The 19,497-nt window shown below is 34.8% G+C and overlaps 1 protein-coding gene across 2 annotated transcripts in view; it reads right to left on the reverse strand.

The window, feature by feature from the left end:
- Positions 1-19,497, reverse strand: part of LOC121325733 (exocyst complex component 6) — a 92,237-nt gene that overhangs the window by 46,044 nt on the left and 26,696 nt on the right. For both annotated transcript variants that reach the window (XM_041268644.1, XM_041268643.1), the window contains exons 2-8: positions 12,505-12,676; positions 10,256-10,303; positions 10,006-10,096; positions 9,038-9,083; positions 1,845-2,049; positions 887-1,042; positions 339-407 (exon numbers count right to left, since the gene is read on the reverse strand). In XM_041268644.1, coding sequence (XP_041124578.1) covers positions 339-407; positions 887-1,042; positions 1,845-2,049; positions 9,038-9,083; positions 10,006-10,096; positions 10,256-10,303; positions 12,505-12,676 — 787 coding nt within the window. The remainder of the gene's footprint in view (positions 1-338; positions 408-886; positions 1,043-1,844; positions 2,050-9,037; positions 9,084-10,005; positions 10,097-10,255; positions 10,304-12,504; positions 12,677-19,497) is intronic.

A 19,497-nucleotide genomic window follows, 5' to 3' on the forward strand; every position in this document is an offset into this window, starting at 1 on the left:
ACTGCAATAGGTTATTTATGGGTTCAATAGTATGTTCAATTTACTTTCAGCATGGCTTACAGTGAAACATTGCATTTTAAGTGATCATTATACAATACAAAGCTACTATTAAATAGTTGTGCATTTTCAGAATTAAGGAGAATTAGATTATAATGACGATAAACGATACATGTTTGCAGTGATATTTTCTAACCTGTCTTATGTTACCATTGTTGTGCAATTTGTAACATACTACAGTTTTAACTGCTTAGCCTACAATCAATACAATATTAAGCAACTGAAATTCATATGTAGCAGCACGTTTAAAGCAACATACACAGTACAAATAATAAACTTACCAAAACTGTATAAATATGAAGACATCTAAATACAGGTGAGAAATCAACCAGATCTTGGGCAGTCAACACCTGCAAAACAATGATGCAATATTCCTTTCATTTAGTTGTGCAGTATATAGTTCGCCAATTGACAGCAGTCATTGTTTACCTAGGTATTTGGTTTTCATTAAAATAACTGCTCTTAAAACAGGAAAAAATTGTTTGTATATATTTTACAAGATTTATTATTAAACATCATCCGATTAGATGTGTGCCATAAAAAAATTGGCTTTGTGGCAAGTTTCAAGGTGGAGGAAGCTTGTGTCAGCTGAAACTAATGCTATATACCAAATAATATGTAAGTGTAAAAGTGTTGCAGCTTTAGTTTGTATGCTTTAAATTAATTGCACATGGGGTAATATTCCTGGTGAATGGATTCAAATAAAATCTCAAACACATCTTGATGCTTTATGTTTTAAAAAAAAAAAAAAAAAAAAACGATGTACAGCACTAGGACCTCAAATGTAATTAACGATACTGATTTAAAATCAACCAAAAAAAAAGTTAACCTCATCATCATGTTCTTCCTCTTCATCTACTCCCACTTCTGATTCTACTCCACTCTCTGGACTGGATGCTTTGCCATTCAGCATGTAGAGAGGCTTCCCATAGCCCACGTTGGCTTGCTTCTGTACAGCACTGTTAAATGTTCTATGCTGCTGTGCCTAGTACAATTGTGGGTCAATATATATATTATATATATATATAAAATAAAAGCTTGTATTCAATAATTAATTGATAAATAAAATAAATAAATAAACACACACATTCACGAAAGTTCTAATAAGAATTATCCCTGAAAAGCAGAATAGAATTGTCATATCCAGAAAGAAAATATTTCTTTCTCCGTAACAAAACCTGAAAAAAATTGATCTAAATTTCTGTTTATACTGAAATAAAAACCTGAAGTTGTCTTGAGTCACTCAACTGAAAATGCTATCTCTGAATACTCTGTGAAAAGTAACGATTATTAAAAATGTACATGATAGTTTAAACGATAAATAACCCTTTACACAAAAGGTTTAAATGGTTTACAGCATTATGAATTACAAATAACGCACACCAAAACATAACAGTTGTTATTTCATCATGGACCTGATCCAAAATAAAGGTCTGTCCTCAACACTCTGTAATGGAATTATTTGGTTTGCTCTTTGGAACTGTGGAACTAATTAAAACTATCATGCATACCAATAGTGCCATTGTCATTCATGATTTATTTTAATCAGATCCAAACAACAAACAGAAAGGAATCAATTAATGCAAGTGACAGACACCTATTTTGGATAAGGCCCTCGTGGGGTTGTAGTGACTCAGGTTTTGCTCTTGTGGTTTATCAAGTCACCGGAACGCTTCAAAGGATTTGTGTGCAAATAATATCCTAACTGTTATTATGCTGCTAGTGAACCAGCACATTAAAGTCACAAGAAAGAAAAGTTAAGATTTTGCCCTGGAGTGCGATCTCACCTGCTTCATTGCCGTTTCACCTATCTTATCAGAGTGCTTCCGGATACTTTCCAGGAAATCTTTCAGGTCAGACATGGATATTTCTTTGATTTCCTCCCGCAGTTTGGGAAGAGTTTCAGCCATAATCTGACAGAACCGGTATTTGCTAACTCGAGGAATATAGATATTTTCAAGCTGTTCCATCGTTTTCAAAGCAGCATAGTATCTGAAACAAATGCATTTTTAAACTATAATAAACAATATATAATGTCTGCTATGTAGTGTGTAAAGATATTATATACATTTAGAACAATAATAAATGTTATATGTTAATATGTACAGTTGACCTGTCTTATAGTACCTTTTCACTTAATGCAGTGTTTACAAGAATCACTTATCTTTGCTGTATTGTCTACATTGCAGCAATATATTTTACAACATCATATCATTTGTTTTGATATTTTTTATTCATCACAGGTCATAAGTCACCTGCAGGATACATTTCTCAATTTATAATCTGGCGTGTTCACCGGGAGGAAGAGATTTTCTTTCATAAACATTGCGGTGAATTTAGATCAGGTTGCCTCCTGCAACAATACTCGTTTTTTTGTTCATATAATCCAAGCACCAGCACTGTATCAGAAGAGACGCATGATCTGGACACAGAATTTTGAAAAGAGAAATTATCATTTTTTCTGCTGAACATTTTGAAGTGTATTCCCCAGTTTACTTATGATAAAATCATTTCCTAACACTTACTAACTAATATCTTTTTCCAGTCTCTAAAAAAGCAGAATATCTGAAGCGATATGGATTCAGAACTTACCACTATGGTTGTACAACTGCAATTTTAATTTCTGCCCCCCTCTATAACCGAATTACGAAAGGAAAATGTCTCTATACAAAACTACAGTTGCAGAGGGGACAGAAATTACAGTTGCAAACCAATAATAGCAAGTTTTCAAACCACTTCAGAAATTCAGATGTGTTCTTTTCAACCACCGATTCAGATCAGAACTTTAAAAGGGACATTAGCTTACTAAGTCTGATAAATAATAATCTAAAACAACAATAGACAAGAATAAGATGACAGATCAAAAATAGTAAGATATTAATCAGGTAAGAATTTAAATAACAGATTTCCATAAACCTTAAAATAATCGCCTGTCTCCAATATGCACCGGGTCTGCTGGCAAATATTGTAAATAAACGGCGAGTCTCTATTAAACGCCAAGTCTCTGTCATTGCCATTGATGCTGAGGAAGATGGAGGAGCTTGAGCGTAATGAACTGCTAATAAGTGACTCTCAGGATTAATACATAATAATAATAATAATAATAATAAACTTAATTTAAGGTAGGCCTACATGTAATCCATAGTTTTATGTTAATGAAAGTTTTGATAATTTTAAGCGTGCTGAAATTAGGCTAAACCTCTTGGTGTATTTTAATGTGTTTTGTTGTATTAGCAATGTACAAGTTTGAGATTAAACAATCAATCAGTTATTGGTGAGAATTACAAATTGCTTTTATTGTTCATTAATCTTTTTTTAGAAATATGTATTATTAACAACAACAACGGTAGCTCCAATTCCGTTTTTAAATACAAATTTGTACTTCTGCTTGTTCATTTTCCAGTGTTTTGCATACCGTATCCTTGTTAACCAGTGCATATAAAAAGAACGTAACAATATTTTGCTTTATACTTGGGGGTGCACAATATAATGTAATTTTCTTATAAAACAAAACTGTTACTTAGTTCCCACTGACACACAACCTTTTAACAAAGTTGCTGGAATGTTTAAATCGAGTTACGATGTTGCTACAAGGTTGTGTTGCTACAAGGTTCTCAATGACCGCATGAAGCATGTGAAGCTAGTGATCTAATATAAACTTCGGTCTCAAATAAATCGTTGGCTCTGTTGGCAAATGCTCTAAACAAACGGCAAAGGCATTTAATTTGAGTTTTACGGTATATAGTTAGAAGAGCAGGTAATACTTATTGAAAACATTTTAGGAATTAATAACAAACAAAATGGCTTGCTTCTGTCAGATCATTTTTATTATGCGCCAGACCATTACAATAGCACACAAAGTATTCGCAATGTATTTTTTATTTTTTTTGCATAGAAATACAAGCACACTTAAGCCACTGGTATATTTTGTGTGCAGTATGGAATAGCCTTTTAACTATGCATTTCAGAAAACTTTGTGGAGATACCGGGAGGTGTTGGGAGCTACTAAACATTTTACATCATTACATGGCTTCCCAGACAACAGGATTAAGGTTGCATGGCTACTCAGTTTTTTAAAGGAATGCACAAATCTCTGCAACTGCATAACCCAAAGAACTCAAATGCATGAGCATAAGAAGATTCAAAAGCAAATTAAAAGACCTTTCATCCCTGTCGGCATTAAATGTAATTCACTCAATAGTTTTTTTTTTAAATATATAATGCCAGTGCAGCATGTTTCTACAGATAGGTTATGCCCTTATCTCACTGCACAAAAGAGCAATGCCCAAAGTGATAAAGCTTCATGGGGGATAAACCCATAATAGCATCAAAATCATATGAAAGGTTTTATTCAAATTATACAGATCAGCTTATCAGAGCAGAGTTTGTTCATCTGGAGGGTTCTGACTGGTGTTTCTGAGATCAGCATTAATATAATCCAGCTCAAATCCATTCTGAAGCCCTGTACTAATTATACATATCTGCAGCTCAAGACCTTGCCCTTTTAACATCTGTTCTGATAAAACACTGGGGCCTTTTGAATTTGAAGGTCAGCCGCAGGTCTGCATAATTTTTGCATACAATTTTATGCCATAATCAATATGTTTTCTTTCACTTTTGAATTCCATGTAAATCGGATTACTCCAATAAAAAGGCTGCTTGTAATAGAGATTGTTAACAAATACAAATCCATAAACTTAAGTGCATGAAGTGTTTGAAGTCAAAATACAATTACAAAAAATCACCAGAGTGCTGAAGTTCAAATATTTTATTCAGAGGAGTATTATGTATTAAATTCAGAAGACAGAGAAAAACAACAACAAGACATGACTGGTGACCTAATTAGCACTATAAAAAGATAAGCAATGTTCTGAATAAAAACATATCAGATTTGTCAGGAGTACTGCAAACAGTGTGCCTTTTTTATTTTCATTGTTTATATTTTTTGCACAGGGCAGCTTATTTCTCCTGTTTATTTGTTTCAAAACACACCAAGCCAACATGCCAGTATATGTAGAATTTACAGTGGTAACAATGACCCTGCAGGAGCTTTGCAACAGTAATTCTAACTATAGCTATAGAAACACATATATCCCTCGCCACGGCTGTAAACACAAAACTGTATGGAACTTGAGTATATATTTAAAAGATACAAGCATTTCCAGGAGATCTTTATATCAGTTCCACTCAGTGAATAAATAGGTGTGTCTCTGCTGCGACTTGCAGCAATGGGTTTACAAAAAGATGTGGACATTTGACTTAAACACTGTATATGTAAAACTATAATAAATGAATTTTATTCATGGACATTTAGAAACTCCAATATAGGTTAATAAAACTCAGGTCTGACCTCTCAGGATAGATCTTAAAGCACACAATCCATACCTGCAGTAGGTACTGGAGTATTTTTTGGGCAACAGAACAGGTAGGATGTTTTTAAAAAAAAAAAAAAAAAAAACTCAAATATATTGAAAATATTGAAATGAATAAATATCAAGGGCTAACAACCAGAAGCCAAACCGTCTAAGCTGTAGCATGTGGGAACAGGTGCTTACGTTCCTTGTGTGCTTGTTATTAGTTAAGCGGGGTAACAGGAAATGATCCCAGATCCTGTTCAACTAACTAGCTTCTGATAAAGGTGCTGATATTCAGATGCCTGAAAGCACACAATTCCCACATGCAAGCACTGTGAAGCAGAAGGGATAAAGTACTGGAAAACCGAGATAAAAGATCTGAAGAAGCACATGCAGCTACCCACGTATATTTACAGCCTATGTGGTTTACTATACAGGTATACTTGTGTAAGACCATTGACAAGAAAGAAACACTACGTAACTTATTTTACAGGGGGATGCTGTCTCGTATTTCTGAATTCCAGATCAAAGTGGTCTATATTTTTATCATTCATTACTGAATATTTCCAGGTTTTGAAGTTAAGTTATACAGGTTACTGAATTACAGCTACAACAACTAAAAAAAAACAAAAACTTTTGACCACAAAGTGCACAAATACTACAACACCTGGGTTTATGGAAAGAAAAAAAGAAAAAAAAAGTTGACAGTTATCTACACCTCCACAATGTGCGGGGTTATAATGTACACAGGAGTGGCAGAGGCTTGCTATGCACATACCAACAGCAGACAGTTCTGCTGCGCAAATCAGTGGAGTAGGACAATGTAGGAGACCCAGGAGTAGTTTACATTTCTACTTAAGTTGTTGTTGTTGTCTGTGGTGTGGTGTCTAATCAGACAAAAGCAGTAATAATAAACAATTCTCTACTAGATATGCAGTTAGTTCACTGGTTAAGTTTTAATCTATGTTTTTATGTTATTTTTCTGACATATAAAAATGTAAACCAAAGAATGAAAGGTTACTCAATCCATGTGCAGTTTTACATAACAATCTTATAAATGACTGGGTATGAAGTCAATCTATATACTGCCTAATCATGAAAACCATTAACGTGGAGTGATTTAGTCTGTTATTATAAGTTCCCTGTGTAAAACTGCTAACTGTTTTAATCGAACAAGCTGCATACAATAAGCAGAGCTGTGGTACTACGTAGCAAGATAGCTCTTACTGAACAGTGTGTTACAAAGAAAGAACTTTCAAGATGGCGGAAACACAGCACTAGCACTGTTTTTGGACGAATTTATGGAAGATTGTGCAGAAAATCTACTGTTTAAATGCCTCTATAGCCAACACCAGGTCTTTAGCGACAGTGAATTCAAATACATGCAGTCCTGTATGGATTGAAAACTATGTTGAGAGCATTGTTCCTCAGTACTGTGATTGTTGAATATTGCATGTTTTATTTACAGGTGGCTACAGTGCAGTTAAGATATTATATGTAAGTATTGTTGTACAGCAAAATCAAATTTAAAAAACTGTCTTAAAAATAGAACAATTATTTTTTTCAACAATTACTCAACCCAGTAACATTTTTATACATCAAATAAAAAATTTAATTTTCAACAATTTTTTGATTACATCTGTGAATGATTCTAGCCGTTCATTTCTTTGTTTGCACCCTCAAGTATTTCCATGAGCTCCTGCACCTGCCTTTTCTGTTCCTCTGCAAAGTCTTACAATTGAGGTACTACTATTTGTTTTGTTTTTTCTCTCCAATATGATTGAAGTCTTGTAGTACATATATCATTTTGTATTTAATTTGCTCTTGGTTAGATAGAAATGTAAGACTGCAAAAGTACCTAATTTTAGTAAAGTTCTGTTATTCTAACATCCCCTTTCTGCCATGAAAAAAAGGGTTTAAAGTTTTCAGTGTGTGGTCTACTGGTTAAAAAAAACAGGCTTGTAACCAGGAGGTCCCCAATTCAAATCCCAGCTCAGCCACTGACTCATTGTGTGACTCTGAGTAAATCACTTAACCTCCTTGTGCTCCGTCTTTCGGGTGAGATGCTGTAAGTGACTCTGCAACTTACACATAGTTCACACACCCTAAAACACTTTGTGATGGTGGTCCACTATTAAAGGCGTTATATAAAGATTTATTATTATTATTATTATACTGCTGTGCTTTTCCAGCCAAGATACGCTGTGAAGCCTAATAATCTTACATAAATAGCAAATGAAAAAAAAAAAAAAAAAACAACAGCGCTACATATAGTTCACCTTTAACATACCGCTATTTGTCCATTATTTTTCTTTTTAAATGCAGTTATGAAAATATTCCTTAATGTGAAGACGACTGAGCTAGCAATAACAAGCTGAGCGTTTTGAATGCTGCATGCAGTGCTGCAGATTCAAGGAAAATAGTCAAATAATTACGCTGTTAATTTAAATAAACTATCAGATTTTTTTTTTTTTTTTTTTTAAATATGTTTTTTTTATATGATAATATATGGGAAATTACACTACAGCAGCCGCACTGGTATTGCCACGCCCACCGAGAAAGCTCCTCAGAATGTTAGCTAATGTTACGAAGCACTCTCTGCGTGCAGGTCGTTCAGTGGAAAGCGCCACGTAACACTCTGGAGCGCGCTGCCTATTGAACGCAACCCTGGTCAACATACTGAAATGTACAGAATTTAAATTTTACTTAAAATGTTCTGGGGCAAACATTCAAATAGTCAAACAAACATATTGAAATTTAATCGTGGGCAAAAATGATTACGTCCATGTTTGTTGCCATAATTATAAATTACTGTATCAAAAAATATTAATACATTTAAAAAAAAAAAAAAAATGTATAAATCATTTTGTTTTAAACTTCAGTCCAATCGATGTTATAATATTCACAAAGGCGCTGTGGTACTTTTAACACACATACAGTAACACATTTTAAAAACACACCCTAAAAACGCATCCGCAACTTTACTCAGCCACCTGCCTTCATCATTGTGAAGACTCTCTAAACGCTGTCTACTGGATTAAGAATTTTCTTTAGGCTTATTCAGTTTTCTTTTAAATGCACTGCACTTGTCAAACACGTTAGAAAATATTAAATCGCAAAATGTCCAACAAGCAGGTCTTAAATAGACAATGTCCAGGGACAGTCATTAGTGCACAGCAGCGACACAGAATAATGAAGAAATGCATTACACTAATTGCCTCAACTTGGTTGAAGCCTGTGACAGCCCTCAGGTGTACCGCAGTACCGTGAAGGGGGGCATACAAAGGTCAGTTGTCTTGCTGTTTGAGTGGTAAATCTGTTTATAATGTGTAATGATTGATTAAGCAGATATTAATGAACTAGGAAGGGATAATTATTTCCTCATTCTAGCTTTAGTCTTTTTTTATATTATTTCAGAAAGCCACCTAAAAGCCACCTATTTTCTTTGTTTTTGTCATTTCATTTTCATGAAATCTTGTACAAATTTTATATTAACAAAAGAAAACAAATAACTGTGTTACTTATACATATGTTGTTTAAATTGTCTAAAATATCTGCTCACTTTATTATATAACTAAGAGGTTACTTAATAATACAACAATTCTGAAGTGGTAAAGGTGTCTCACCTTTTGGAATCCAACTGTTCTTTCAGCTTGCTGTACATTTCTAGAACTGCACAGAAGAAAGAAAAAACACACATTTGCTGTTAACATGGCTAAAAGACTACAGCATTTCCAATTAGATACTCATCAAATACAGCCTTAAACCATTCATTTTTTGTACAGATGTAGCATGTACAGTAACACATTGAACATACAAGACATATAGCAACGGATGTAATAGATTTAAAGTCATTCAGCAGTGTATTTTTCAACAGGAGTGAATTTTATTAACACAAACTATCATATCCCACATTTACGTCAAAATATCTATTTACGCAAACACGCAGATTAATGACTCATTATATAAATGTACATGTATGAGAGAGGGGAGATGGGGCTGGTAGGGTGTTTTCATATTGAAATGTGTAGTCATCACAGGTCACATAAATGCGGTTCTGAATGTGTTATATATACAAATATTTGGGAACTTGAAACTGCAGCCTAAATATTTCAAGACTATCTTTAAAGTAGCTTCCAGAAGTTGAAATTAACAAATACACTTGTAGCTCTCTGTATTGTACTAATAATAATGTAATAATTTATGCCAATATGAAAACACCAAATACCTGTATTTTTCTAAATTCTTCTTCTTTATTGTTTTAAAAAGAAGAAGATTGGATCTGTTATTAGAGGTCTAGTTGTTTGTTAGAATACCAAACATTTTCAGTAACTTTTTTTTTTTTTTTTTTTTTTTTTAAATCAAAGTTAAAAACAGCATTTAAAATCTTTTTTTGATCGACAATTCGTTGGGCAAGTTGTAATGCATGTTTATTTTTTCCTATTAAACTATTATGCTTGTATTTGTCTCCGTCAGACTCAAAACTTTACATATTTTCTTAAGTCAAAAATTGCAAGTTTATATTTAACTAAAGTGTACAGTGAGTTTTAATTATTATTACTATAATTTTTTTTTTCTTTTTTATGTCTCTCACCAGGAATACATAACTGAAGTTTTTCAACAGTGGTTGCAATATTTCTCTGCTGGACCCTGCATCGGATCACCTCTTCAGTTTGGGCCATCACCTTACATAACAAAAGGTCAAACACTGTTAATCCACAATTTTAATGAGCAATCTTGTATTTCCTATATATTTATTTAAAATTAAACAAAAACTATTATTATTATTAATAATAATAATAATAACAACAATAATAATAATATTATTAAATAGAAATTTATACCTCTTTTCCAGCATCCTGGAGTCTACGATTGGTACCGGTCACTTGAACCTTAAAAAATAATATCACTTTTGTTAGACAAAAATGCACATAAGTCCCTGTTGTAACTGCTCACCCCTGTAATCAGATCATACTTCATGAGGAGTCAAGAACAAAGAGATGCAAATTCAAATGAAATCTGCAGCGGGAACTTGAACTTCTGATCACAGCTTTTTCTAACAGATTCTGTGACAAACTTCTCAATTTTACTTGGGATTTTTGAACTTTACTTGTTCCTCCAGGTCTGCCAAACAATTCAAATCACTGACCCAATTGACCACTGGTCCCCTCTTGATAACCTCAGTAAGCTCTATACACAATTCTTCGTACAACACAAAATCCGATTGCATTTTCTGGTAATTAAACATTCATTTCTGCTGAATACAAACACTGGGTGGTTAATTAACCTCCAAAACACAGCAGCATTTTAATGCCACAGGTGCAGGCACAGCTCAACCTCAGACTTTCCCACATATTAAGTGACTTATTAGGTCATCATAATAAGCAAATTTTGTTTTATTAAAAATCTCATTAATTTTCAAACAAAGATGCTCAGTGACTTCATTGATGCTGTAGCTGGTCCTTGTTATCTGAATATCCTTTAAATAATGCTCGTCTAATTACAACCTTGGGTGAACTACTCTTGTACCAGTCAGTGCACATATTCTACTCTCAGAAGTGTAAAGGGAACTAAAGAGAATTGGCATATGCCTGAACTTTAAAAAACTGTTTTTTAAAAACACTAACAAATGAATCGAAGGGTATATATGATCCTTGTTTTCTGCAAATTCCCCAGGTATTTCCACAGAATGATGGATTGCGTTCTATACTTCCAGAACTATGGCAAATTGGTATATTAATTTTCTGAGGTTCAAAATTACAAAATGTATTTTTTACATAATCCATACAAAATTAAAAAAAAAAAAAAAGACACGACAGACATACTAATGCTCTCTCTCTCTCTCTCTCTCTCTCTCTCTCTCTCTCTCTCTCTCTCTCTCTCTCTCTCTCTCTCCTCTCTCTCTCTCTCTCTCTCTCTCTCTCTCTCTCTCTCTCTCTCTCTCTCCTCTCTCTCTCTCTCTCTCTCTCTCTCTATATATCCTCCCTCCTCTATATATATATATTTGTGAGTGGACACATGCATTCCATCTGCATCTTTTGTGTGTATTTCAGTCTCACCAATATAAATGCTAATACAGGCAGTTTCTCACCGGGATCATTACGCCTTAAAACAGGGGTCACTCAAAGCTGAAGGGTAGATTGGACACTCACTCAGAGGGGGGGAGAAAACCTGTATAACATGATACTACTTCTACTCAGGGTATTCTTTGCTTAGAGTATTAAGAAACAGGATTAAGAGGCGAGGCTGAAGAAAGACAGGGCACAATGCAGTCCCACCCCAGCATGAAAGGTATGCTTAGCTCTGAAGTCTGCAGATTTGTAATTCAATGGGGGGGGGAAGCCTCAAAAAGCGCTATATTGACCTCTGAATGCAAGTACACATCATCTGCTTTCCGTTTTTAAGCCATTTAAAGCATTCTAACAATGACCGGCAAAGGCAATCACACACTAACCAACAACATGCTTGATTAAAGCACTGATTTCCAATATCAAAACAAACAAAAAGAAACAGACAAAAGACTAAATCAGTGGTACTAGCTTTCCCTCTGTTCCACATCCACTGGAAGTTCTGAAACATCCATTTGATCACCTACATTTAATTTTACATAGAAAAAAAATATATATATATATATATTTTTTTAATAAAGCCCCCAGATACAGTACTACTACAGCAATTACATCATTCCGCAGTAGTTGTCATTTTGCAGAAGTGTACTGCTGTGCCATTAAAACCTCAGAATTGTAGTATATTTATTTCAGCAGTAAGTAAACTTTACATAAAGACTACACTAGGATAACTAATTCAATAAACCCAGTGTCTATACTGCATAATAAACAGAAATGTACATAGAATAAAATATTTGAATAGTTTATGTTTTAGTGAGTTACCTATCATATTCCTTTCTATGAATGTTAAATGGGTCAGGAGTACAATGTTGTGAACAGGGAAATGCCAGGGAATGACCCAGGAGCAAACACATATTCAACAGGATGCATTTATGTGTTCAACAAAGTACAGTATTAAGTAAGTTGAAAAATACTGTGTCATCCATCCTATTTACGATGTCCTATTTATTGCATGGATTTCTTACCATTAGCTTTTCTGCATCTGCTCTCACTTTCAAGAGTTCAGTAATGGCATCCACGAAACCCTGATGGTGAAAATTGCACATTTTCTCGATGTCCCGGTCATGGTTACGGATGCGAGCATCGAGTTTCTCCATAAACCTCTTGTGTGCGTTGGGTTGGTCATCATATACAGATCTGAAATACAGAGAACCAATTAAAAATAATGATCACTTAGACTACTGTGCTGCAGATGTCAGAGAAACCGGTAATTCTAATATTTCCACTACTATACAACTCTATCGATAAACTACTGTTTCCTAATACCTTTTGAAATGGTCTGTTTACAGCTTGACCATTAAATTAGCTTGACAAAACAATACAGCACGGTATCATCTGTATAGCTTTGTGTTTGAAATACATGTATTTTCAAAACAGAAGTCTAAAACACAAACAAACGGGGGCTCCCGAGTGGCACATCCAGTAAAGGCGCTCTGTGTGGAGTGCAGGATGTGCCCTATAGCCTGGAGATCACTGGTTTGAGCCCAGGTGATGCCATCGCCGATCGTTGCCGAGAGTTCCCAGGGGGCAGCGTACAATTGGCAGAGCGTCGCCCGGGTGGGGAGGGTTCAGGTTGGCAGGGTAATCCTCGGTTCACCGCGCACCAGCACCTCCTGTGGCTGATAGGGCGCCTGTAGGTCTGCTGTAGAAGCCACTCAGATCTGTGTTGTCCTCCGGCACTATGGGACTGGTGGCTTTGCAGTAGACCTACAGAGTGAAAAAAGACCGGACACGTTTCGGAGGACACGTGTGTCTGCCGCCATTTCCCGAGTTGGTGTGTCTGCCGCCATTTCCCGAGTTGGCGTGGGAGTTGCAGCAGTGAACCGGGACAAGAATAATAAATTTTTTTTTTTTCCAAACGAACCACGATAAAACCTGTGTAAATTTAAGATATGCCAATGATACTAATATATATTATATAATTAGCTCAATAGAGCCACGGTCATGATAAATATAATGTATATTAATAGATATATATATATTATAATATAATATATATATTAGCTCAAAGATCCAGCTGTCCTATAACAAGCAAAAAAACCAACAGATATGAATAGGGAACGGACTGCGAAAAATAAGAGCCAATACATTAGTAAAACTTAAAAGAAACTAAGTCAAGTAACAAACATTTCAGCTTTTGCCGCCTTCATTATACACTGATGATAGCACAAGACGAAACATTTATCTACTCAACTTTATTTTTAATTGAATGTACGAGCTGAAACTTGTATCTACTCGTCCTAGTTTCATTTAGTTTTACAGCAATATTCAACACTGACACACTTAACATATTGAAATATATATTCTGCTGTTTTTTTAAAAAAAAGATATATTGCTCTTCCATGTGGGATAGAGAGAGTGCTTGTAACATCCACTGTTCTAAGGCAAGCCCCAGTGGCCTAATGATCAACATTCCACATTTCCTCTCCGGGGACAGTCTAGCGGGTCCTGCAAGGGATCACTCACCACTAAGGGCAGGAAAGCACTGGCCTTTCCCAATTTGTCTCAGGATCTTCACACAGCTCATAGTCCATAACTGCCGTTTCAGTAATCCCCACAAAAAACAATTAGAACAAATGACCAAGAACTGCAGCAATGAAAGTGTACAAATTCTGCACTTTACATAAAGCACATGTCACAACTATTCCCACTGCTTGTCTTTTACAAACTTGCGCAACTTGATGTGTGGCATCGTGCACCAATCACTAAATAAAAAAATAAAAAAATAGAACAATTTTCATATATTTAAGAATGTGACTCCCATGTTGAAAATATAAACTCATCCAAAGTTCCCAGTAGAAATCACTAACAAAAATCACAATTTGGAAGGAATGAAGAAAACAAAATAAGGCTTTTTGTGAATGTTTACATTTAGTTGATCTTCCAAGGGTAATGGAATGGCTTCAAAGAGGAAGGGGATGTAAGTAAACTGGTAAGCCAACAAGGTCTGTTTTTGTAATGTATTAGGACCTACATTTTTGCTCTGACAAAGCCATAAAAGAGAAAGAAATGGTTGGCTTGCCATAACAATCCCTAGCCATCACTTAACTACCTAACTAAAGTAGTTTAGTGTGCAATATGAGTATGTGTTCCACAGATCGAATGATTCTTGGCGATCGATCTCCCTCTTGACTTGCAAGGCTGCTGTATAAAGGGAACAGAGTACCCTGGACTGGATGGCCTGACAGTCCATTCCCAGGGTCAGGTGGAAGTTGGACATCTAGAAAGGGAACGGAGCTACGGTACACAAAATCATTGACCCGGATGGGAAGCAGTGTGGCATCCGTGGATTGCGGAATGGAGGAACGGGTGCGCTAGTTAACTTTGGGGTCATGGTTGAAGGTATTTAAGGGGATGTAGTGATGTAATCTGTTCCTTTGTGAATGGTTAAAAACTGTTAACTACATGGAGAACTGTGCTGTGATAATTGTGAATGTTTGTTTTGTTGTTACCAAATACCTTTCTTTGTTATTTAGACAACTAACACGACCTGGAGCTGTCGCCAAATGCAAGCACTAAACCCGGATCAACATCACTGCACTTTGTTTCACCAAGGGCTGTATATTCACAACAAGCACTAGAGCATGCACTGTGGAATTGTGTTTGTGTCTGTGTTACGTGTGGGTGAATAAGAACGGATTGTTTATTATTTGGGAACTAACCGTGAATTTAAACAGTGCAATACACGCCGCTGTATTGCCTGTTAACATTGCTTATTATTTACTGCTTTTACGCCATCAGGCAATTGGATTACAAATAATTAAGCGCAAGTAACCGTTGCACCTGGATTATCATTGTCTGTCTGATTATTGATCACCTGCACCTGTACACTGTTAACCACTCTGCCACAGTATGTCATCTTTTTAAATATAACGATAACAAAATTAAAAAGATGTTAACTTTAAGCACTGCAAAGTTAACAGAGGACAAGATGTTGTGGCATTGTTACCAAAAAGTTGCTTGAGCCTCACTGCTGGCACTGCCCTGGTACAGCCTTGGCAGGACTATCAGTCTTGACTCAATTCCATGTAGGAGCAGATAAGGTTTCTCCCAGTAATATTTTCAATATATAAACCAGAAACAGAAAGGAAAAAACATTACCCAGTGAAGTTTAAAAAAAAAAAAAAGACCAACCTACCTGGGCAACTTTAAAAGAGTGGGTTATAGCAAATTAACAGTTTTAAGGTGGTCTTAGTGAAAGGCATTAAATGCAGAACTGTTAGTTACAACACACATAGTGTGGGTTGCATTAAAAGGAAATCTGGCAAGTAGGTAAAGTTATCTTGCATCTACTCTAGCACTTTGAACTCTTTACTGAAATGTCTATCAATCCCCACGGGTAATTATTTGGTTCAAAGTTTTATTGAAAATGAGCAGGTGTTACTTGTCTTATTTCCGTGTTGACTCATAGAATTACTCTGGAGGTATAAATATCCAGATTCTCCAATGTTAGTAGACCTTTTAAAAATCAGCTAGGATGACACAGTCTACTGTATTCTCTGAGAAAAACTGGGCATCGGGAACAGCAAAGCCTTTAAAAAGCCATAGTACTGCAACAAACACACGTTGAAGCTGTATAATACCATATAACAACTGTAAACAGACCTCACAAAAAGGTACAAATATTAAAAAATAAAGTCAGCATAACATGTTGCAACATAATTGGAAGATCAAAATGGGTGGGGTTGGGGGTGATCAAAAGCATGCCCGTAGACAACAGTTCTTGGCTGCGTAAAGTCTATTTTTACAGGAGGATGAGCAGAACAACATCTTTTGTTGCAAATAAAGGGAGAGAAAACTGGTTTTCCTATTTGAAAGAGCAAAAGCTCTCTCAAAGCTGGATGTTTCAGTCTGATTGAACACCAGGTTTGGCGACAGACTTGGTTCAATGATTGCCTGCTGCGCAGTAATTCTCTAGGTTACAATATGAGCGCATTTAACAAAGGAGGTGGTGACACTGAGCCAATATGTACAAAAATAAAACTGTTGTATTGTTTGGCTCTTTAAGGTGCTATTGTTTACTATGGAATCAATAGTAGTCTGTTGTTATGTAGCCTAAATAGTTTTAAATCTGCCTAACTATGCATCCAGTATATGTCTGCTTTGTTCTCATTTTTCTGAACTTCATTTGAAATATAGCCTGTAGTAAAAGGTATCTCCAAGTTGGTATGGCCATGTCACATCCGATTTGAATCTAAAACCTTGTATTTCAACCATGGTACATTTAATTTTGACAGCCCCTCTTTGAACTAGTCAAGTGACTTATAAAACGTTCCTTTTGTGGTGTTGGAATAGTTGCTTGTTTCACATAAAAACAAATCTGGCAACACAATCCTATTTTAAAAGAACTACAGCTGGGTTGAAGCCATGATAATACATGGTAAGTTTAGCTTCACTGTGATCTCATCCAAACTGCACAAATGACATCTCTCATACAATAAGAAAAACCCTACGCAAGGCAGTACTAATGTTTGGAGCTCCTTACAGTGTATCTACTGTAGACTACTGTACCACCAGGTCTTTTTTTTTTATATGGGGTAACACTTACATATTGGGGCGATTAAAAAAAAAAAAGATGATGATTTTCTTCTTGTGGTCTCCCGTACAAGATGAACAGCAATGTTATTGAGATCTTTCTTTTAAGGATAAAGATCGCCACCTAGTGTTGACATTGACATTTATACTTAATTTGTCACCAGGCTATACCTTTCAGTGTGAACTTATTTACACAACTGAGCTTAATCATATATCTTTTTGTACAGGTAACCTACACTAAAGACGCACTGGAAAAACCTGGACTGGATCAAACTGCTGTGCAATGAAAGTCCTGAAATATTCCCTGCTAAAACCCAAATAGGGATAGAAAGACAGTGTTATGTTAGAAAAAAAAAATCTTTATTTCCAGTATAGGTAACTGGAAGAGCGTTCTTCAGGATTTAGAGATTCTGTCAAAAGCCTGTGTGCCAGTGTCAAATATGTATATGTTCTATACCCTTTATGTTCACTTTTTAAAAATTATTATTATAATAATATTATTATAAATAGTAGTAATAGCATTTGCAGCAGTGTAATATAATTAATATTATTTCTGTGTTGTGGTTTTATGCATTTGGTTGCAGTTTCAAATTCCTCAACAGATGCAATATTTGCCCTGGGCTTTAATTAATAACATTAGCATGCAAAACTGTTGAGACTAAAAAACCTCCTGAAGTGACTAAGAATATCCACTTCATCTCCTTATATTTAGTTTAATACTTCCATAGCCCCTTCCTATTTTCTCATTGCATGAAACTGTTTTCTAAGGTCCCTTCTGATGCCTGATACCATGAAAAGTCCTTGTACTATACCTCATTACAGTACCTTATAATCCTATTCGCTTTCTGTACATATCGCTGGGCCAATAGGTAACACTGTGGGCCATTATTTTACAAAATTGAATAAAAAGAAAAAAAACTTTCTAAATTGTGTGTGTGTGTGTGTGTATATATATATATATATATATATATATAATATATATATATATATATATATATATATATATAATAATATATATATATAAACTTTACAGGTTACCAAGAACAAATACAAATGAAAAAAAAAACATGTTCTGTGGTTCCACAGCCTCTGGTAAAAACAATAAAAAATACTGCTGTCAAAAACCACCTAATGCCACAAGAGGGCACCATACAATGTATAATAACAATGTACAGCTACGGAAAAACGTTTTGCATTACCCTATAGAATTACCATTTTAGTCAAATGAAACCTGCTGTATAATGTTACGGTAACATAATGAATTGCAAACCACTTTGTAGCTTTCCATATACTGACAAGAATTGAGAAATGTGACATTTCAAAATCTAACATGATATACTACTATTATAGGTTCGAGTACACTTTTGCGATATCATTTTGCATTTTCTTTTATTACGTAATGTTAAATAAATGAATAATAAATGATGTTCATAACTTTTTTTTATTATTATGTCTATTGTAAGACTTAAATATAGATGTGCAACATAAATGCTGGTACGGTTATACTTATTTTGCACTTAGAGCCCTATGATTTGTGCAGACATGAAAGTGAAATAACTAAAAAGTTCTTAATATTTAAAATAGGGATATACAAATCAGTGTTACCAATGTTATACAGAGATTTGTTACAGTACATCTGTCTCCAATATCTGAAACTCAAAGGTCATTCTTTATAATTTTAAGTTTCAGAATTTATAAATTATTCAGTACTGGCATGCACCAAAGTCAAAATGTACTATATGCTTACATGCTTCATAAACTACATATTTTATATTACTACAGTAAATATGTTTATAATACAGTATCAGAAAATCAAAAGCCCAATTTTGCAACCCCTTTCAGGTAAGTATATATCATAGCATTTTGTTGGTTCATAAATGCATGCACACTAAACTTCAACAGTTTTTTGGGGACGACTAACAGACACTTGGCATAAAACAAAGGGTTGTAATTATTATTTGAATTGGGACCATTCTCTAACAAACCTCCAACACCACAGATATAGAAACATGTCAGTTATAAATGGGATTAACATATATAAAATCTCCTGTAATTATCAAGCCATCCGTTTACATAACTCAGACAACCGCCGTGTTGTACTGATACAATCATACTGTACTAACATGTAGTTATTGTGACCGACATCATGAGCAGCCTTTAATAGACTTTTTACAGTCGTTAATGAAGGAAAAGTTAATTACAGTATACTTTAAAAGCAAACATTGCTATGGAAATGAAAAAAATAAAAACAATTGTAAAACAGTAGCTTAATTATCAACAACTTCCCTTTCATTTTTTTAAAAATTTTATTTAAGATACAGATTGATTGTTTTGAATTTGTCAAAGAGCTTCTTAACAGTAAAAGTAAATTAGTAGTGTGCACTAAATATACAATAGCCTAACAAAACAACCACATTAGAATC

The sequence above is a fragment of the Polyodon spathula genome, chromosome 13 (assembly GCF_017654505.1).
Source record: "Polyodon spathula isolate WHYD16114869_AA chromosome 13, ASM1765450v1, whole genome shotgun sequence".
NCBI classification, from domain to species: Eukaryota; Metazoa; Chordata; class Actinopteri; order Acipenseriformes; family Polyodontidae; genus Polyodon; species Polyodon spathula.